Source organism: Electrophorus electricus, chromosome 15, assembly GCF_013358815.1.
Source record: "Electrophorus electricus isolate fEleEle1 chromosome 15, fEleEle1.pri, whole genome shotgun sequence".
Lineage (NCBI taxonomy): Eukaryota > Metazoa > Chordata > Actinopteri > Gymnotiformes > Gymnotidae > Electrophorus > Electrophorus electricus.
Window position 1 is genome coordinate 9,776,717 of NC_049549.1, and position 14,906 is coordinate 9,791,622.

The window sequence follows — 14,906 nt, forward strand, 5'->3', positions numbered from 1 at the left end:
ACCTACTAACATACTGTCCATCACGCATACAACCATACACACACACACACACCCCTCTACCTACTAACATACTGTCCATCACGCATACAACCATACACACACATACACACCCCTCTACCTACTAACATACTGTCCATCACGCATACAACCATACACACACACACACACACCCCTCTACCTACTAACATACTGTCCATCACGCATACAACCATACACACACACACACACACCCCTCTACCTACTAACATACTGTCCATCAAGCATACAACCATACACACACACACACACACACCTCTACCTACTAACATACTGTCCATCACGCATACAACCATACACACACACACACACACACACCCCTCTACCTACTAACATACTGTCCATCACGCATACAACCATACACACACACACACACACACACCTCTACCTACTAACATACTGTCCATCACGCATACAACCATACACACACACACACACACACCCCTCTACCTACTAACATACTGTCCATCACGCATACAACCATACACACACACACACACACACACACCCCTCTACCTACTAACATACTGTCCATCACGCATACAACCATACACACACACACACACACACACACCTTTACCTACTAACATACTGTCCATCACGCATACAACCACACACACACCCCTCTACCTACTAACATACTGTCCATCACGCATACAACCATACACACACACACACACACCCCTCTACCTACTAACATACTGTCCATCACGCATACAACCATACACACACACACACACACACCCCTCTACCTACTAACATACTGTCCATCACGCATACAACCATACACACACACACACACACACACACACACACCTCTACCTACTAACATACTGTCCATCACACATACAACCATACACACCCCTCTACCTACTAACATACTGTCCATCACGCATACAACCATACACACACACACACACACACACACACACACACCCCTCTACCTACTAACATACTGTCCATCACGCATACAACCATACACACACACACACACACACACACCCCTCTACCTACTAACATACTGTCCATCACGCATACAACCATACACACACACGCACACACACACACACACACACACCCCTCTACCTACTAACATACTGTCCATCACGCATACAACCATACACACACACGCACACACACACACACACCCCTCTACCTACTAACATACTGTCCATCACGCATACAACCATACACACACACGCACACACACACACACACACACACACCTTTACCTACTAACATACTGTCCATCACGCATACAACCATACACGCACACACACACCTCTACCTACTAACATACTGTCCATCACGCATACAACCATACACACACACACACACACACACACACACACACACACACACCTCTACCTACTAACATACTGTCCATCACGCATACAACCATACACACACACACACACACCTCTACCTACTAACATACTGTCCATCACGCATACAACCATACACACACACACACACACACCCCTCTACCTACTAACATACTGTCCATCACGCATACAACCATACACACACACACACACACACACACACCTCTACCTACTAACATACTGTCCATCACGCATACAACCATACACACCCCTCTACCTACTAACATACTGTCCATCACGCATACAACCATACACATAAAGACTGCAGTTCCCTCCAAACAGTCAACAAAAAAGGGCCTCAAAAATATATTTCCCCCCTTTCAAAAGAAGCTCCACAACCACTGTCATACACACACTGGATCTCGCAGCTGTGCACATCCACGCAAGCGCACATGCACTTATTCAACACTCTAGTTGCCCAAATTCCACTATTGGTCCTGATGGTATTACTATAGCAACAACTCGGCTTCTCTGTTTACCATTCTTCACTCTATTAATCTATCAAACTTGCTCTCTGTCTTTCTCTGTCTCTTCCTCTCAAGCCCTCCATCACTCCCTTTCTCAGTGTAGGGTAAGGGGGCGGGGTTTGTGGAGTTAGGCGGGCAGGCGGAGGCAGCTAATTGGCTAATGTAGATTAATGGGCCGGGTTTGGATGGACACAGGTGGAAGACTGCGCAGGGTATGGCCGGCCGCGTGTGGCATGCACAGCTGCTGCTGATCTTGGGGTTCAGCTACGTAACTCGATTACAGAACAGAAACCTCCCTCTCCTCTGTCACTCCCTCTCTCCTTGACATCGTGTTTCTTCGCCGGCTGTCGTCTTCTCCCCTCCCTCTCTCTCTCTCTTTCCGCGTACTCTCGTCTCTCCCGTCCCTCCCTGTGTCGTATCTTTCATTTTTATCTTCTAATCATTTATTTATTTTCTTACACCCTCTAGCGTGTGCCGTGCGGTGGACGAGCGCGGCCCATACGGCTCCCCGGACAGGAGAACATGAGTTAGAACACAATAACACCCACCCCCACCCCCCATAAACGCACTATATTACACTGCTTATCGATCGATTAGCACTCCGACACTGGGAGCTGAAAGGGAGATTGTGTGTGTCACCTCCTGACATATGATAGACTCCTAACTATCTGAATATTAACACTGCAGAGCACTCTACTATACATTTAACTTTTTGAGTTAAAGAAACCGTATGTGTGAGTGGTAGAGAGCAAGACAGACAGACAGACAGACACTTGGTGTGGAAGCTTGCAGACCAGACCGTCTCCTTCAAACTGATTTGATAAATGGCCAGTTATGGTGGTGGCAAATTGTCCTGAAAGCAATTTGAAGCCCAGTGCAGTGACCGTTAAAGCAGCAGAATATTGATCCTTTCCAACTAATATAGTGAATATATCAGCCAGGAGCTGCCTCTACACACACACACACCACTCTGAACTGTTATCAAAAGAGAGACAGAGAGAGCGAGTAAGATAAAGCTGCAGAGAGGAACAGGATGTCTCTGTGTGTGTGTGTGTGTGTGTGTGTGTGTGTGTGTGTGTGTGTGTGAGATTTAGTACATCCTAAAATAAGTATATGTCATTCATACACACCATGTGAGTTCTGCCTTGTGACAGATTATATTAGAGACACACACATACACACATGCAAACACACACAGAGGAAACTGTAGATTGATCTTGGTTTAACTCTTAGGGACTAAAAGTTATTGAAGGCGATTATCCTCCTTAATGTCATTACCAGACCTTTGTCTTTCCAGACAAAGAGAACACACGCAAGCTTAATACCAAATTGAACTGTGTGTGTGTGTGTGTGTGTGTGTGTGTGTGTGTGTGTGTGTGTGTGTGTGTGTGTGTGTGTGTGTGTGTGTTTGACTCCAGTTTCATGCCATTAGCAAAAGAATGTTGAGTGTATTTGTTATTAAATGTACGGATGACCATTTGGGCGTGCACAAAATGTGTGAAACGTTCTTACCCTACAACTACTATGTATTCATTAAGCAATTTGGCCGTAGTGTTGAATGTGTACTTTTATTTAACATTAGTTTATCCTTAATTATGTTGATAGTGATTGCTTAATTGCCCTTTTATTCTTCTGTCCTTGAGGAGTGTCTAATTGGCTAATTAGACCTCATTTGAATATTGATGTAGGATCATCTAATTTAACCTTGGTGTGTGTGTGTGCGCGTGCATCTGCGTCCATGTGTGTCTGTCAGACGTCTTTGAATTATCGTGTCTCCTTCCGGAGCGAAGGACAAATGTAGCAGAGAGGGATACAGATACCTGGGTCAGAGCGAGTCGGAGGGACTGCTGATTGCCCCTTCACGAGCACTTCTACTAAATTACATTCATATCTTCTCTCTCCTGCTTCCAAAGCCAGGAACTCTCCCTGAGGCCTGCGGCCCAAACAGACTTGCCATCAAAGGCACTTCTGCAGATGGCCACACTGCACCTCACTGTATTTAGCTGACAGAGGGGTAGTAAGGCATTTACCCCGGGGTTCAGTTTAGCCTGATGGGCTTGAGGGATTTGGATGCAGGACTTGAGTTTCCTGCGTCCCCAGGCACGCTTTCATATTGGTGTTTTTCCAAACGTCCATAATTCCTCAGGTCCAATCAGTTCTGGAGTGTTTGGTTCAGGTATATTTCAGTGGTGCTTTTACAGTAGATAGTAGGGTGATGGTGGCAGTGAAAATCCCTCCATGGCTATAAGAATGTATATACACACACACACACACACACAGGAACAAAGTCTCAAAAAAGGAATCCACCTATTCGCTCTCCATACTTTCTCTCTCTGTCTTGCCACTTTTCTCTGGCTTGAGGTTGTTGAGGGGACTGTGTGTGTGTGTGTCCGTCCTGAGGGAGTGTCCCTCACACTCACTCTGTGTAATAAAGTTGAGAGAGAATGGCTCAGTCAGTGGTGCACATCCTGAAATATGGCTGTTGTGGAGTGTCAAGGGAGACACGCGAGCACACAGAGAGAGAGCACTGCTGAAATACGGCTGCTGCACGTCGTCAGGGGAGAAGGGAGAAGGCACGGCCCTCGGCTACTCAAGATTCATCTTTATGACAAATGACAGGGCACTAACACACACACAACACACAGCACACTCTCATGTGCTCAAAGTACAATTACTCCTATTCTCATACAATACACTCCTCTCGTTCCTTCACGTCATCGCGCAAAAACAATCACGGCTCTCTGTGACTCGATATCTCCTTTCTTCTCTCTACTTCCTGTCTCTCTCTAACTCACTCACACTCTCTCTCTCTGTCCCTCTTCGGTTTCAAAGTCATCCACTTGTAGAGGGTGAGGTGCTGAGTCTGAACTGTAATAGGTTTTCTGAGTGGGAGACAGTGTACATAGAGGAGGGGGAGTGGCCTTGTGTTTGTTTAAACTACTTACTGTGTGTGTGTGTGTGTGTGTGTGTGTGTGTGTGTGTGTGTGTGTGTGTGTAAAACCACCCAGCCTTCCTGAGCTTAAGCATGTACCATCATTCATATCTAATGTGGAATTTGTGGTTTGGTGGAAAGTTTCTGGTGTGTGTTTTGAGTGCGACCGCCTCTCTCATGGTGCGCTCCCGTTGTGTTGTGTACCAAAAAGATTTCGCTCCAGGCCATGCTTATGCGCGCACACACTCTTCAGAGCAGAGCTAAGTATGATGGGATATGATGGATATGTTTCAGTTTGAGGTGTGTCTAGCTTTTTCAGCACCCAGACTTGAGTAAGCGCACTCCATTCAAACACACATGCACACTCTCACGCACCCGTTCACCCACACACACGCGCGTGCACACACGCAAATGCACTCCTCCTCAACCCCCTTACCAAACAAAAAACACAAAAAAAACCACCCCAATCTGCTCACTCGCCTTTATCTATCTATCTATTTATTTATTTCCAGCTCTCTCTCTCTCTCTCTCTCTCTCTCTCTCTCTCTCTCGCTCTCTCTCTGTAACACACACGGGCAGTTGCCGCGGCGACGGTGCGTTATCGTAGCCCTTGTTCCTGAGGCCCCACTGCTGGATCTATGCTAACACAATTTGCTGGCTGCAGCATGGAGCAGGCTAATGGAATTAGCGTCGAGCTAATGGCCGACCAGAGAGAGGCAGGGCGGAGAGGAGAGGATGAGGGCAGCACTGGCAGATGTGAGCGAGCGTGTGTGTGTCTGTGTGTTTTCAGCACACATTTTGCCAGTTGGCCTTCATCACAGGTCTAAAAAACCTATTGTGATGCTGCTAAAAGGTAGTGAGAGAACTGCAGGTTCTGTGAAGTCTGTGTTGCATCAGTACAGCAGTGTCTGTGGCAGCGGGAGTCACGGGCTCACAGACTGGCATCTTTCATTTCTTCTGCTTTTTAAAATGCTTTTTGAAATGGTAGCTTTGTTTTGAAAAATTCAGTTGTCTTTTGAGCATCTCTTGCTATTCTTCAGTACCATTTTTCTCTCTCTGTATAGCTATCAGGAGGAAAGAGAACGGGTGGTACGATGAAGAGCATCCCCTGGTCTTCCTCTTCCTTGGCTCTTCTGGAATCGGTAACTTCGTTATTCTGTCCCTCCATATCTCCATCTCGCTCCCCAAACCCCCCGGAGCGTCATGTTTCTTAACTTTCTTAAGACATGAAAGTTCAAATGAATCATTCCTGAGGTTACGTGCAGCTGAGAACTAGAAGACTCTATTCAAAAGTCTGTTCAGATCCCATTTTCTTCTCTGGCTAACATGATTCCGAGCTTGGGTGTGGGGGGAGAGGCCGGCGTTCTGCCCAAGCCTGAGCTTTGCGCTGGTCTACGATTGGCTGTTCACACAGTCCAGCAGGGAAAAAATCTCAGTTATGGCCAAACGTACCTGGACTAGAAAGGTGAACTTTCACTGGGAATTAGAATAATTTTTGATGACATGCTCATTTGGACCCCACACTCTTATGCCCACTACCAGCACACCATCTCACACACACACACAGTGAGTTGTTTGTTTGATGGGCATGAGGAGATTGATGTAGACCACTAAGTTGCTCATATTGCTGTTATATAGCCTGCAGCTCCTTTGACCACCGGCATCAATATTCAGCAGCCTGCAACCACGTCTCCGACCCCCCCCCCCCCCTGCTTACCATATATGTATATTAAAATTCATAAGAGCGATATTTTACCCGGAGAGCGATGCAGAGTTCGGGAGTGGGAGAGAGAATTGATGAGAGAGCTGAGAGGAGATGGAGGGGAAAATGACTGGTGTGAGTAGGACTGGGAGAGATGAAGGACTCTCCCAGCAGGCAGGTCTGTGGTGTCAGTCAACCTCCCCTCGGGGAGGCAGGTCTGTGGTGTCAGTCAACCTCCCCTCGGGGAGGCAGGTCTGTGGTGTCAGTCAACCTCCCCTCGGGGAGGCAGGTCTGTGGTGTCAGACCTTGTTATTAGCAAGGTCTATATTGTTAATAAGGTCAAAGCTACTAATAAAGTTTGTGCTATTACTGAAGTCTGTGTTACTAGAGAGGTCTATGTTATTAGGGAGGTCAGTATTAATTATGAAGTCAGCGTTCTTAATGAGGTCTACGCTTCTAACGAGGTTTGTTATTAATAAGGTCTGTGCTATTAATGAAGTCTGTTACTAGCGGGGTCTGTTATTTGGGAGGTCAGTATTAATTAATTATGAAATCTGTGCTATTAATGAGGTCTGTGATACTATCAAGGTCCATGTTATTAATGCAGTCAGTGTTATTAATGAGGTCTTGTTATGGCAGATGCATTATTGTCGCAGCTTCCTTTTTGTTAAAAACATAAATGTATTCTGGGTCCCGTGTTTGCAAAAAAGCCACAGGCGAAGGTGAAGACAATTACAGCGTCAGATTCGGCTTTACTGTCTGGAGTTACCGAGGAGTCTCTGATGACATAAAGGGCAGTTCCCCTCAAATGATGCTGGGCTTGACTAGGATCTCACCGCCATAACGGAAGCAGCGTAAGAGTGACTGACTGTTGTGTGCTTGTGTCTGCAGGTAAAACGGAGCTGGCCAAACAGGTGGCGCGCTACATGCACAAAGACATCAAGAAGGTCTGTACCAGCAGTTCATGACATCCAGTAGAGTGGCAAAGTTTGTGAATCCCTTGTTCAGTACTGAGGTGGTTGGGGGTTGGTTGTTTGTTTGTTTGTTTGTTTGTTTGTTTGGGGGGGTTGCTTTTTATTTTTTGTTCTCTAGTGAAAATCTCCATCTGAAAGAACTAGTTTTTTATCTGACAGAGTTTGTATTTAAAAACAAAATAAAAATGCTTAGTGGTGCAAAATGAGTCACCCCCAGTCAGGGAAACCTATAAAACCATCTAAGACAGATCTGAGCTCTGTCAGTCCACTGAGGCAAATCATTTACAAACGTCAAGCATTTAACGTGACAGTAACCCTGCCATGAGTTCTGAAGATATACCAGAAGGTTCTTGAACAGAAGCTGTTACGAAACTAAAGGGGGGCTGGATGTAGGTCCAGCAAGGGGTGACTTGGGAGGTTTGGCCAAGTCCAAGCCCTGAGTTGGATCCAGTTAGGATGGTGTGCAGGGCCTGAAGCCGGTGGTTCATGCCAAACCGCTCCCACCCCAGCTGGGTGTTCTCTCTCCTAAGTTCTCTCAGAAGCAGTAAGCAAACATCATTTAGGATAGATGTCAGACTCATTAGTGGCTATAGGAGGCCTTTACTCCAGGTTTGCTGCTAGTGCAGGTGCCACAAGCTATAGACTGCAGGAGTTCACATATTTTTTTTTGCACACAACATTTTTTTGTTTCGGTAACCACTTTTGTTAAATACACATATTATATATACCATTTTTTCCCCCTTTGTGTGGAGTATAATTTTCTTTATATCAGGTTTTGATGACCATTTTATAAATTAATTTTATTGTCTTATGCAAATGCAATGACCATCTCTTCAGGGTTCACAAACTTTCAAGCAACTCTGTATGCTTTTTTTTTTTTGTTAGTTTCCTTCATATACAGACAGTTGTTATATAATAATTGTTTTATTTAACAGGGTTTCATAAGAATGGACATGTCTGAATTTCAGGAAAAACACGAGGTAATGCGCGCACACATTTTAGAAATTCCTCTCGGTGCTGCAGCAGTGCAGTAGCTGGTTAGCTTGGTTAGCAAGGCTTGGGGCACCAGTCATGTCAGCCATTCTGCTGCCCTTTGCTTCTGCAGGTTTACAGGTGATGTCCTCATTTTAAAGGCATTGTTATTGGCGACCTCCTACCCGAGCTGTCGTTCCTAAGCTGTTTAGCTGTGCTCCAGTTCACTGCTCTTGGGCCTTAACTCAAAACGCACACACGCCCCACACAGGAATGGTACCATGGGGATGAGCGAATGGGTTGTGGGAAGGCGTAGATTGAGGGGCACGTGTGTGCACGTGCCCGTGAGAGTGAGCAAATGGTATGGGTGTGCATGCGCATGTGTGTAAAAATAAATATTCTGGAATGATGGGAACAAGGTTTGGCCAAATCAGTGTGTGGTACAAGTTAAATCACAGATCAAACTATTTGTGACTGATTTACTTCGGTAACTCCCCCCACTCGCACTGAAACAACATTTGTGCTCTCTCTCCCGCCCCAACAGGTAGCCAAGTTCATCGGATCCCCCCCGGGCTACGTCGGCCATGAGGAGGGTGGGCAGCTCACTAAACAGCTGAAGCAGTGTCCGAACGCGGTGGTTCTCTTCGATGAGGTGGATAAGGCCCACCCGGACGTGCTCACCATCATGCTGCAGCTCTTCGACGAGGTCCGACAGGCAGTGGGCAACGCACCTTCACCACGAGTGATCCGAGCGAACGGCATCCGTGGCGCAAAAGCCAATAATGTGACAACGATTAGCAAAGGACCGTGCAGCCCTGTTCAAGAATGCGCTACGTTAAAGAAAGCTGCACATTCCGAATTTCCTTTTAATGTGTTTCTTTAAAAAAAAAAAAATTAAAAAGCGCAATTATCTTTCATTTACATGGTTCTTTATAGCGTAACAGTAAAATGTACGCCCACTTTAATACAACCTCTAATGGCTAGGGCCGTCTGACGGACGGAAAAGGCAAGACCATCGAGTGCAAGGACGCCATCTTCATCATGACGTCCAATGTTGCAAGTGATGAAATTGCCCATCATGCACTGCAGCTGAGACAGGAAGCTCAAGAACAGAGTCGCCGGCGCATGGCTGACAACCTGGGTAAGGTGACACATACGTGCGCTCGCTCTCATTTAAAAAAAACGGTCCAGTCTGCCTCTTCAGACACAAGGCTCATAATATTCCCAATGTATGCTCTATAATGGTCATAAGGTGGATATAAATAACTGAGTTTGGTATGTTGCAGATGACGTTCAGAAGGGTGAGAAAGTAACGATCTCCAAAAAGTTTAAAGATGATGTGATTCGCCCAATTCTGAAGGTAGCAAGCCATGTATACATTCACACCTGCACTCCTCCTACTTACCCAGCATGCCTCGTAGTGGAACCTTGTGCAGCTACCAATTGGTGTGTTTGGTCCCAACAGGCCCATTTCAGGCGGGACGAGTTTCTAGGGCGAATAAACGAAATTGTTTATTTTCTTCCTTTCTGCCATTCTGAACTAATTCAGCTGGTGAGCAAAGAGCTCAACTACTGGGCCAAAAAGGTACGTGTGTGTGTGTGTGTGTGTGTGTGTGGTGTGTGTGGTGTGTGTGTGTGTGCGTACAGAAAAGACAGTTAAACAGAGTGTTAATCTCTACTGTACACACAGAAGCATTTCTCTTGATGCTGTTGACAAGGCTGAAGCCTAGGAAAATACAAACACACACACACTCAGAAGGAATCAATAACAGCTTGACGACCATAATCGTGTTAGTGAGGTTAACATGTGGGCCATTCATAAATATTTAAATATTAATAAAGCTTCATTTCTGTCAGGCCAGCCCTGCAGGCACCAAAAAAACATGGTCAGAAGCATTTTCTGGGTGGGTTTGTGACTGTGTACACGCACACTTGCGTCAATATTAATATTATTATTCAGATGTTTGAAATATGTGTTCGTCTGTTTTTTTTTTTTTATTTGTATCATGAAATCGTTTTAGTATTAGTGTGAGCATGAACAAATCTTTTAAATGGTGTAGTTGGTTATACAAAGAAAAGCTCCCTTTTCTTCCTTTATGAAATAACCCCCCTCATCAAAGGCTTTCTGCCGGAAGCATTTCAAGTGCTCTATATGATCTTTCATTGCCACTTCACCACAGTGCACTAGTGCACTAGAACTTAGTTCTGCACATAAGCCAGTTGATGAGTAGAAAGACGCTGTGGCAGTCCCACATCGCACTCTAACGTACCCCCCATCCCTACTTGCCCCTTGCGTTTGACCCACAGGCAAAGCAAAGGCACAACATCACCCTGCTGTGGGAGCGGCCCGTGTTGGAGCTGCTGGCCCACGGCTACAACCTCCACTACGGCGCCCGCTCCATCAAACACGAGGTACGGCCCATGCCCGGGTGAGACAGCAGCGACCAGCAGAGAAGCGATTGACATTGTAACGGTGGTCTTACTGAACCGTGTGGGGTAATACCAGTTCATAGGCTGGGAAGGTCTGGTAATTCATTGTTCTGAATTGTTTTTTGATGATCGCCGGGCACACCCGACACAAAAATTAAACTCCCTAACTTAATTGCGTTTTCTGTGTGGAATTGCTGCTGCCTCACTTATTTAATAGGATTTTCAGTCACAGAGTAGAAAGGCTAACCCCATGGCTGCGGTTCGATAAATCATCAGTCGTCTTTCCTCACCTGTGGCCAGGTGGAGCGTCGGGTGGTGAACCAGCTGGCCGCCGCGTACGAGCAGGAGCTCCTCCCCGACGGCTGCACCCTTCGCCTGACCGTGGACGGAGAGGTTCAGCCTGGGAAGGAAGGGGGCGTGATCCCTAGCCTCCGCTTAGAACTGGTGGGCAAAGACAGTAAAGCCCGGAAGCTGGACATCCGTCCACCACTCAACCCGGAGGAAGTGACCTATGCCCACTGAATATCCATGTGGGGTGGTCAGATCCATGTTCGCAGGTCAGAACTGTGGTTGGTTACTGGCCGACGGGACCATGGCAATAAGTAAGACAACGTTGACTAATGTGTAATATTTCAACATTTTTTTTATTTTATTTTTTTTTTAAGTACACAATTAGTTATATTTATGACACAGCTAATTAATAATTAATATTGTGTACACTACCAAATCCTGAAAGTTCAGTTCTAGAACAGCAGTGGCAATGAATGGAGAAATTGTTTGGCTGATTATTTTGGGAGGCCAACTTGAGGTATTTGAAGAAAAATAAATGTTTTTGCAATTCATGCATGGTTGCTGTCTAATAAATAAAAGCATGTTGTACTCCTATAGCTTTATCAGGTTCTGTCTGTTGCATCAAAAATCAGTCAACTTTAAAGTTGGAACATTATTTTAAAAAGGTCCTACTGTTTATAATTTTTACATGGGTCATAATGTGGTAATGTGCTTTAGCTTAATCTCAAAGGTAGCAATAGAAAAATATGCAATTGAATATCACTCCAAATGACAGGCTGTTGAGTCTATATTGCTATTACACTACACAACAAATAGAGAAGAACTGTTTCATTCATCTGGGAATGGCTTTATTAATCACCAGCAACACACATTTCAACCAATTTTAGCCGTTTCTTTAAAGACTTTTGTGAGGTAATGTCTGTAATGCAGTCACCAATACAATACAGATTACAAATCCATTCCAAAATTTAAATAATCTGTAATAAGAGCCATTGAAACTAAGACATTGATTGAAGTACTAAAAGGGTGAAGGAAACTAGGAATTGTCAGAATAACTGCTACAGAAATAACAATGCTTTGCCATATGTATAAATGGAAAGATTGTAGATGTTTATATTCTGTGCAGGTTGTGTAAGAAATTCATGTTTACATTTCATTGTTTTTATTTGCTTTAAAAACTTTATTTAAAAGAACGGGGCCATAGCAGAGGTCAGCACTGACATTGTGAAGTCTCGTAAAATGTCCTTTGCTATAAGAAAACAGCACAGCATTTATTAAAGCTTTTTTAATGCTTCGGTCAGTTTCCTTAAACCAGAATTAAATCTTAAAACCTAATATAGTTACATGTAAATTGGCCAGTTCTATTGGATAGTTTATAGGGGTCAAACAGTAATGAGAAAGAAGTCTAAATCAGTAATGGATCTCTCTCCAGGTTGGTGGTGTGCTTACTCTTTGCTATGACAAACATGCAGAACGAGGTCTCAAGTGAAGTTGTTTTAGCTTTTTGCCTAAATTATATTGACTCAGTGTCCTAATCCCATTGTGAACAATTTTAAATGTTTTGAGTTATGAAGAAGGGATGAGTCCCTTTTACATATGACTGCAAATATTTTAATTATATACTACATGTTTTCATTTCTGTATACAAATATTTAATTAAATTGATAAGTGCATCTAATTAGCCATCTTAGTATGTATTTCTGTGGTATTTAATTAAGACAGTGGAATGAGGCATTCTCTGCAGGTTGCTATGGACACAGGCAAAACAGAAACATGCTGCAGAAATTTGTGTGTGTGTGCAGTTTAAAGGAGATGAACAGAAGAAGACATGTAAAAGAGCAGGCAGAATGCAAGAGGTACATTCCTCCACTTCACAGCATCCATCCATACACATGTAGAGCATCCATCTATTCCAGCAGGGAGTGAATTAGCATTGCAAAAAACAGAGGCAGCATGCAGCCCTCTATACACACACACACACAGCATTGTACTGACGGCCTGGACCCCCCACTACACACATGCACACACACACACACACAGTCTTCCTCCTCTGTGTTTATCAGAATTTTTTTTTTCTTCAGCATTTCACTGATGACGCTTCTAATTTTCAGAATTCAGAAAAATACTTGTAATAATAAGTAGAGGACCAAATTATTAGATGAAGACAGCATAAGGAGGAAGTTTACTGATTGAAACGTGCCGAGATAGACAGCAAGAAGAAAGGAATATTGGATGACGTGCTGAAGTCAATTTGCCAAAGAGGGCGGTATAGGCACTTAAGTGTTACTGTGAGAATATTGTCTCTCGTAAAAGTGAGTTAAATTCGGTTAGTCAGAGACAGAAAGTGTTTCATTTCCATGGAGGTTTGGAAGAACTGTTTCTCTTGTGCTCGCTCTCTCGCGCTTCCTTTTCACTATTTTTTTTTTTTCGCATGATGGACCATTTTTCGCGTGATCAATTGAACCTAAAAGAAGTTCCCCAATATCGTTTTCTCTCTCATTCTGAATGACACGGGGCTGCTTTTCCAAATAACTGCGCGCACGCCAACTCGGCCGCCGATCAATTTACGCAGCCGCTGCGCACGTTAGCGCGAGCGTCTAGAGTTCCTCCTTCCATTAACGCGCGACTCCGTTCTTTTAACTCGGTATTTTCGGACGCGCTCGCCTCTCGTCTAATCTCGGCGCGAGGGGCTCCCCCAGGACGGCACCGACGGAACGGCGAGCTATCGATTTCCCATTACAGGCCTGTGCTACGGTCCTCGAAAAGGCTAATTGTACCGGCGCGGACAGGGGCGAAGACACCCTCTCGCAGAGAAGGGGTGGAAAGCGCGTAACGCGGACAGTGGCTGCTGTAGACGCGCGGCCTGGCGCGTTTGGAGGGGTTTTTAACAGCCGGTCTGGAAGGCTACTATCAGAGCGCGTGTGTACTGAAGCGGGAGTATCAGGTGTCTCGTGCGTACCTGTCGGTAATGTGACCGTATGTCAGATGGGGGGAAAAAAAAAAGAAGAGGGATACTCAGATTGGATATCTATATGATCTTAGTCTGCTGTAGAACTCTAATCGCCGCCTTTGAAGAAACAAACCGTGGTTTGTTTAAAAGTAGCGCACATGAAGAACGGCGCGGACTGCCGTTCTGGAAATAAAGACCCTTTCCCGTCCCGTGCGCGACGTTTCGCCAACGGTTAACGCGACTGAATGAAGCGCGGGACGCTTATAGCGAAGCAGTCGCGCGTACGAAGTGACAGTCTCGTGAGCTTTCCAGTATTGTGACGGCTTTAGAATTGGTGTAGAAAGCGGATAAAAGACCCCAAACTAACCAGCCATTCTGTGTCGTCTTTCTCCTTTTTGAAAGAATAAAAAAAAATCCATCCTGCCTAATTCAAACCTTGCTCTGGGACAGCTCGCGTGGCAGATTGCCGCCTAATTAGTTTAGAGGGGAGTTTAATTTGATTAACTTTCCACAACTCCAGCGGCCCGCCAGTTGGGCCTGGCTTTCAGAGCGCGCAGGCCTAGGCTCGCTGATCGAATTAGCGTGTTTGGCGAAGCTGCTCGAGCTCTTTTTTTTTTTTTTTTTTTTTTTTTTTTTCTTTTCTTTCCCCTTCTTCTTCTTCTCCGCGCGACCATTTCAGGTTCGAACGCCATAGCCACAGAGGAAATGGACCCAAACACATCACATGCTCTCTCTCTCTCTCGGGAGTACATTTTTATTCAATTTCA

At 45.0% G+C, this 14,906-nt stretch overlaps 1 protein-coding gene across 2 annotated transcripts in view; it reads left to right on the forward strand.

The window, feature by feature from the left end:
* Positions 1-12,867, forward strand: part of clpb (caseinolytic mitochondrial matrix peptidase chaperone subunit B) — a 37,234-nt gene extending 24,367 nt beyond the window's left edge. For both annotated transcript variants that reach the window (XM_035534047.1, XM_027016833.2), the window contains 9 exons: positions 5,885-5,962; positions 7,414-7,469; positions 8,432-8,476; positions 9,013-9,174; positions 9,453-9,609; positions 9,755-9,828; positions 9,934-10,053; positions 10,776-10,880; positions 11,199-12,867. In XM_035534047.1, coding sequence (XP_035389940.1) covers positions 5,885-5,962; positions 7,414-7,469; positions 8,432-8,476; positions 9,013-9,174; positions 9,453-9,609; positions 9,755-9,828; positions 9,934-10,053; positions 10,776-10,880; positions 11,199-11,420 — 1,019 coding nt within the window. In that variant the 3' untranslated portion in view covers positions 11,421-12,867. The remainder of the gene's footprint in view (positions 1-5,884; positions 5,963-7,413; positions 7,470-8,431; positions 8,477-9,012; positions 9,175-9,452; positions 9,610-9,754; positions 9,829-9,933; positions 10,054-10,775; positions 10,881-11,198) is intronic.
* The last annotated feature ends 2,039 nt before the right edge of the window (positions 12,868-14,906 follow it).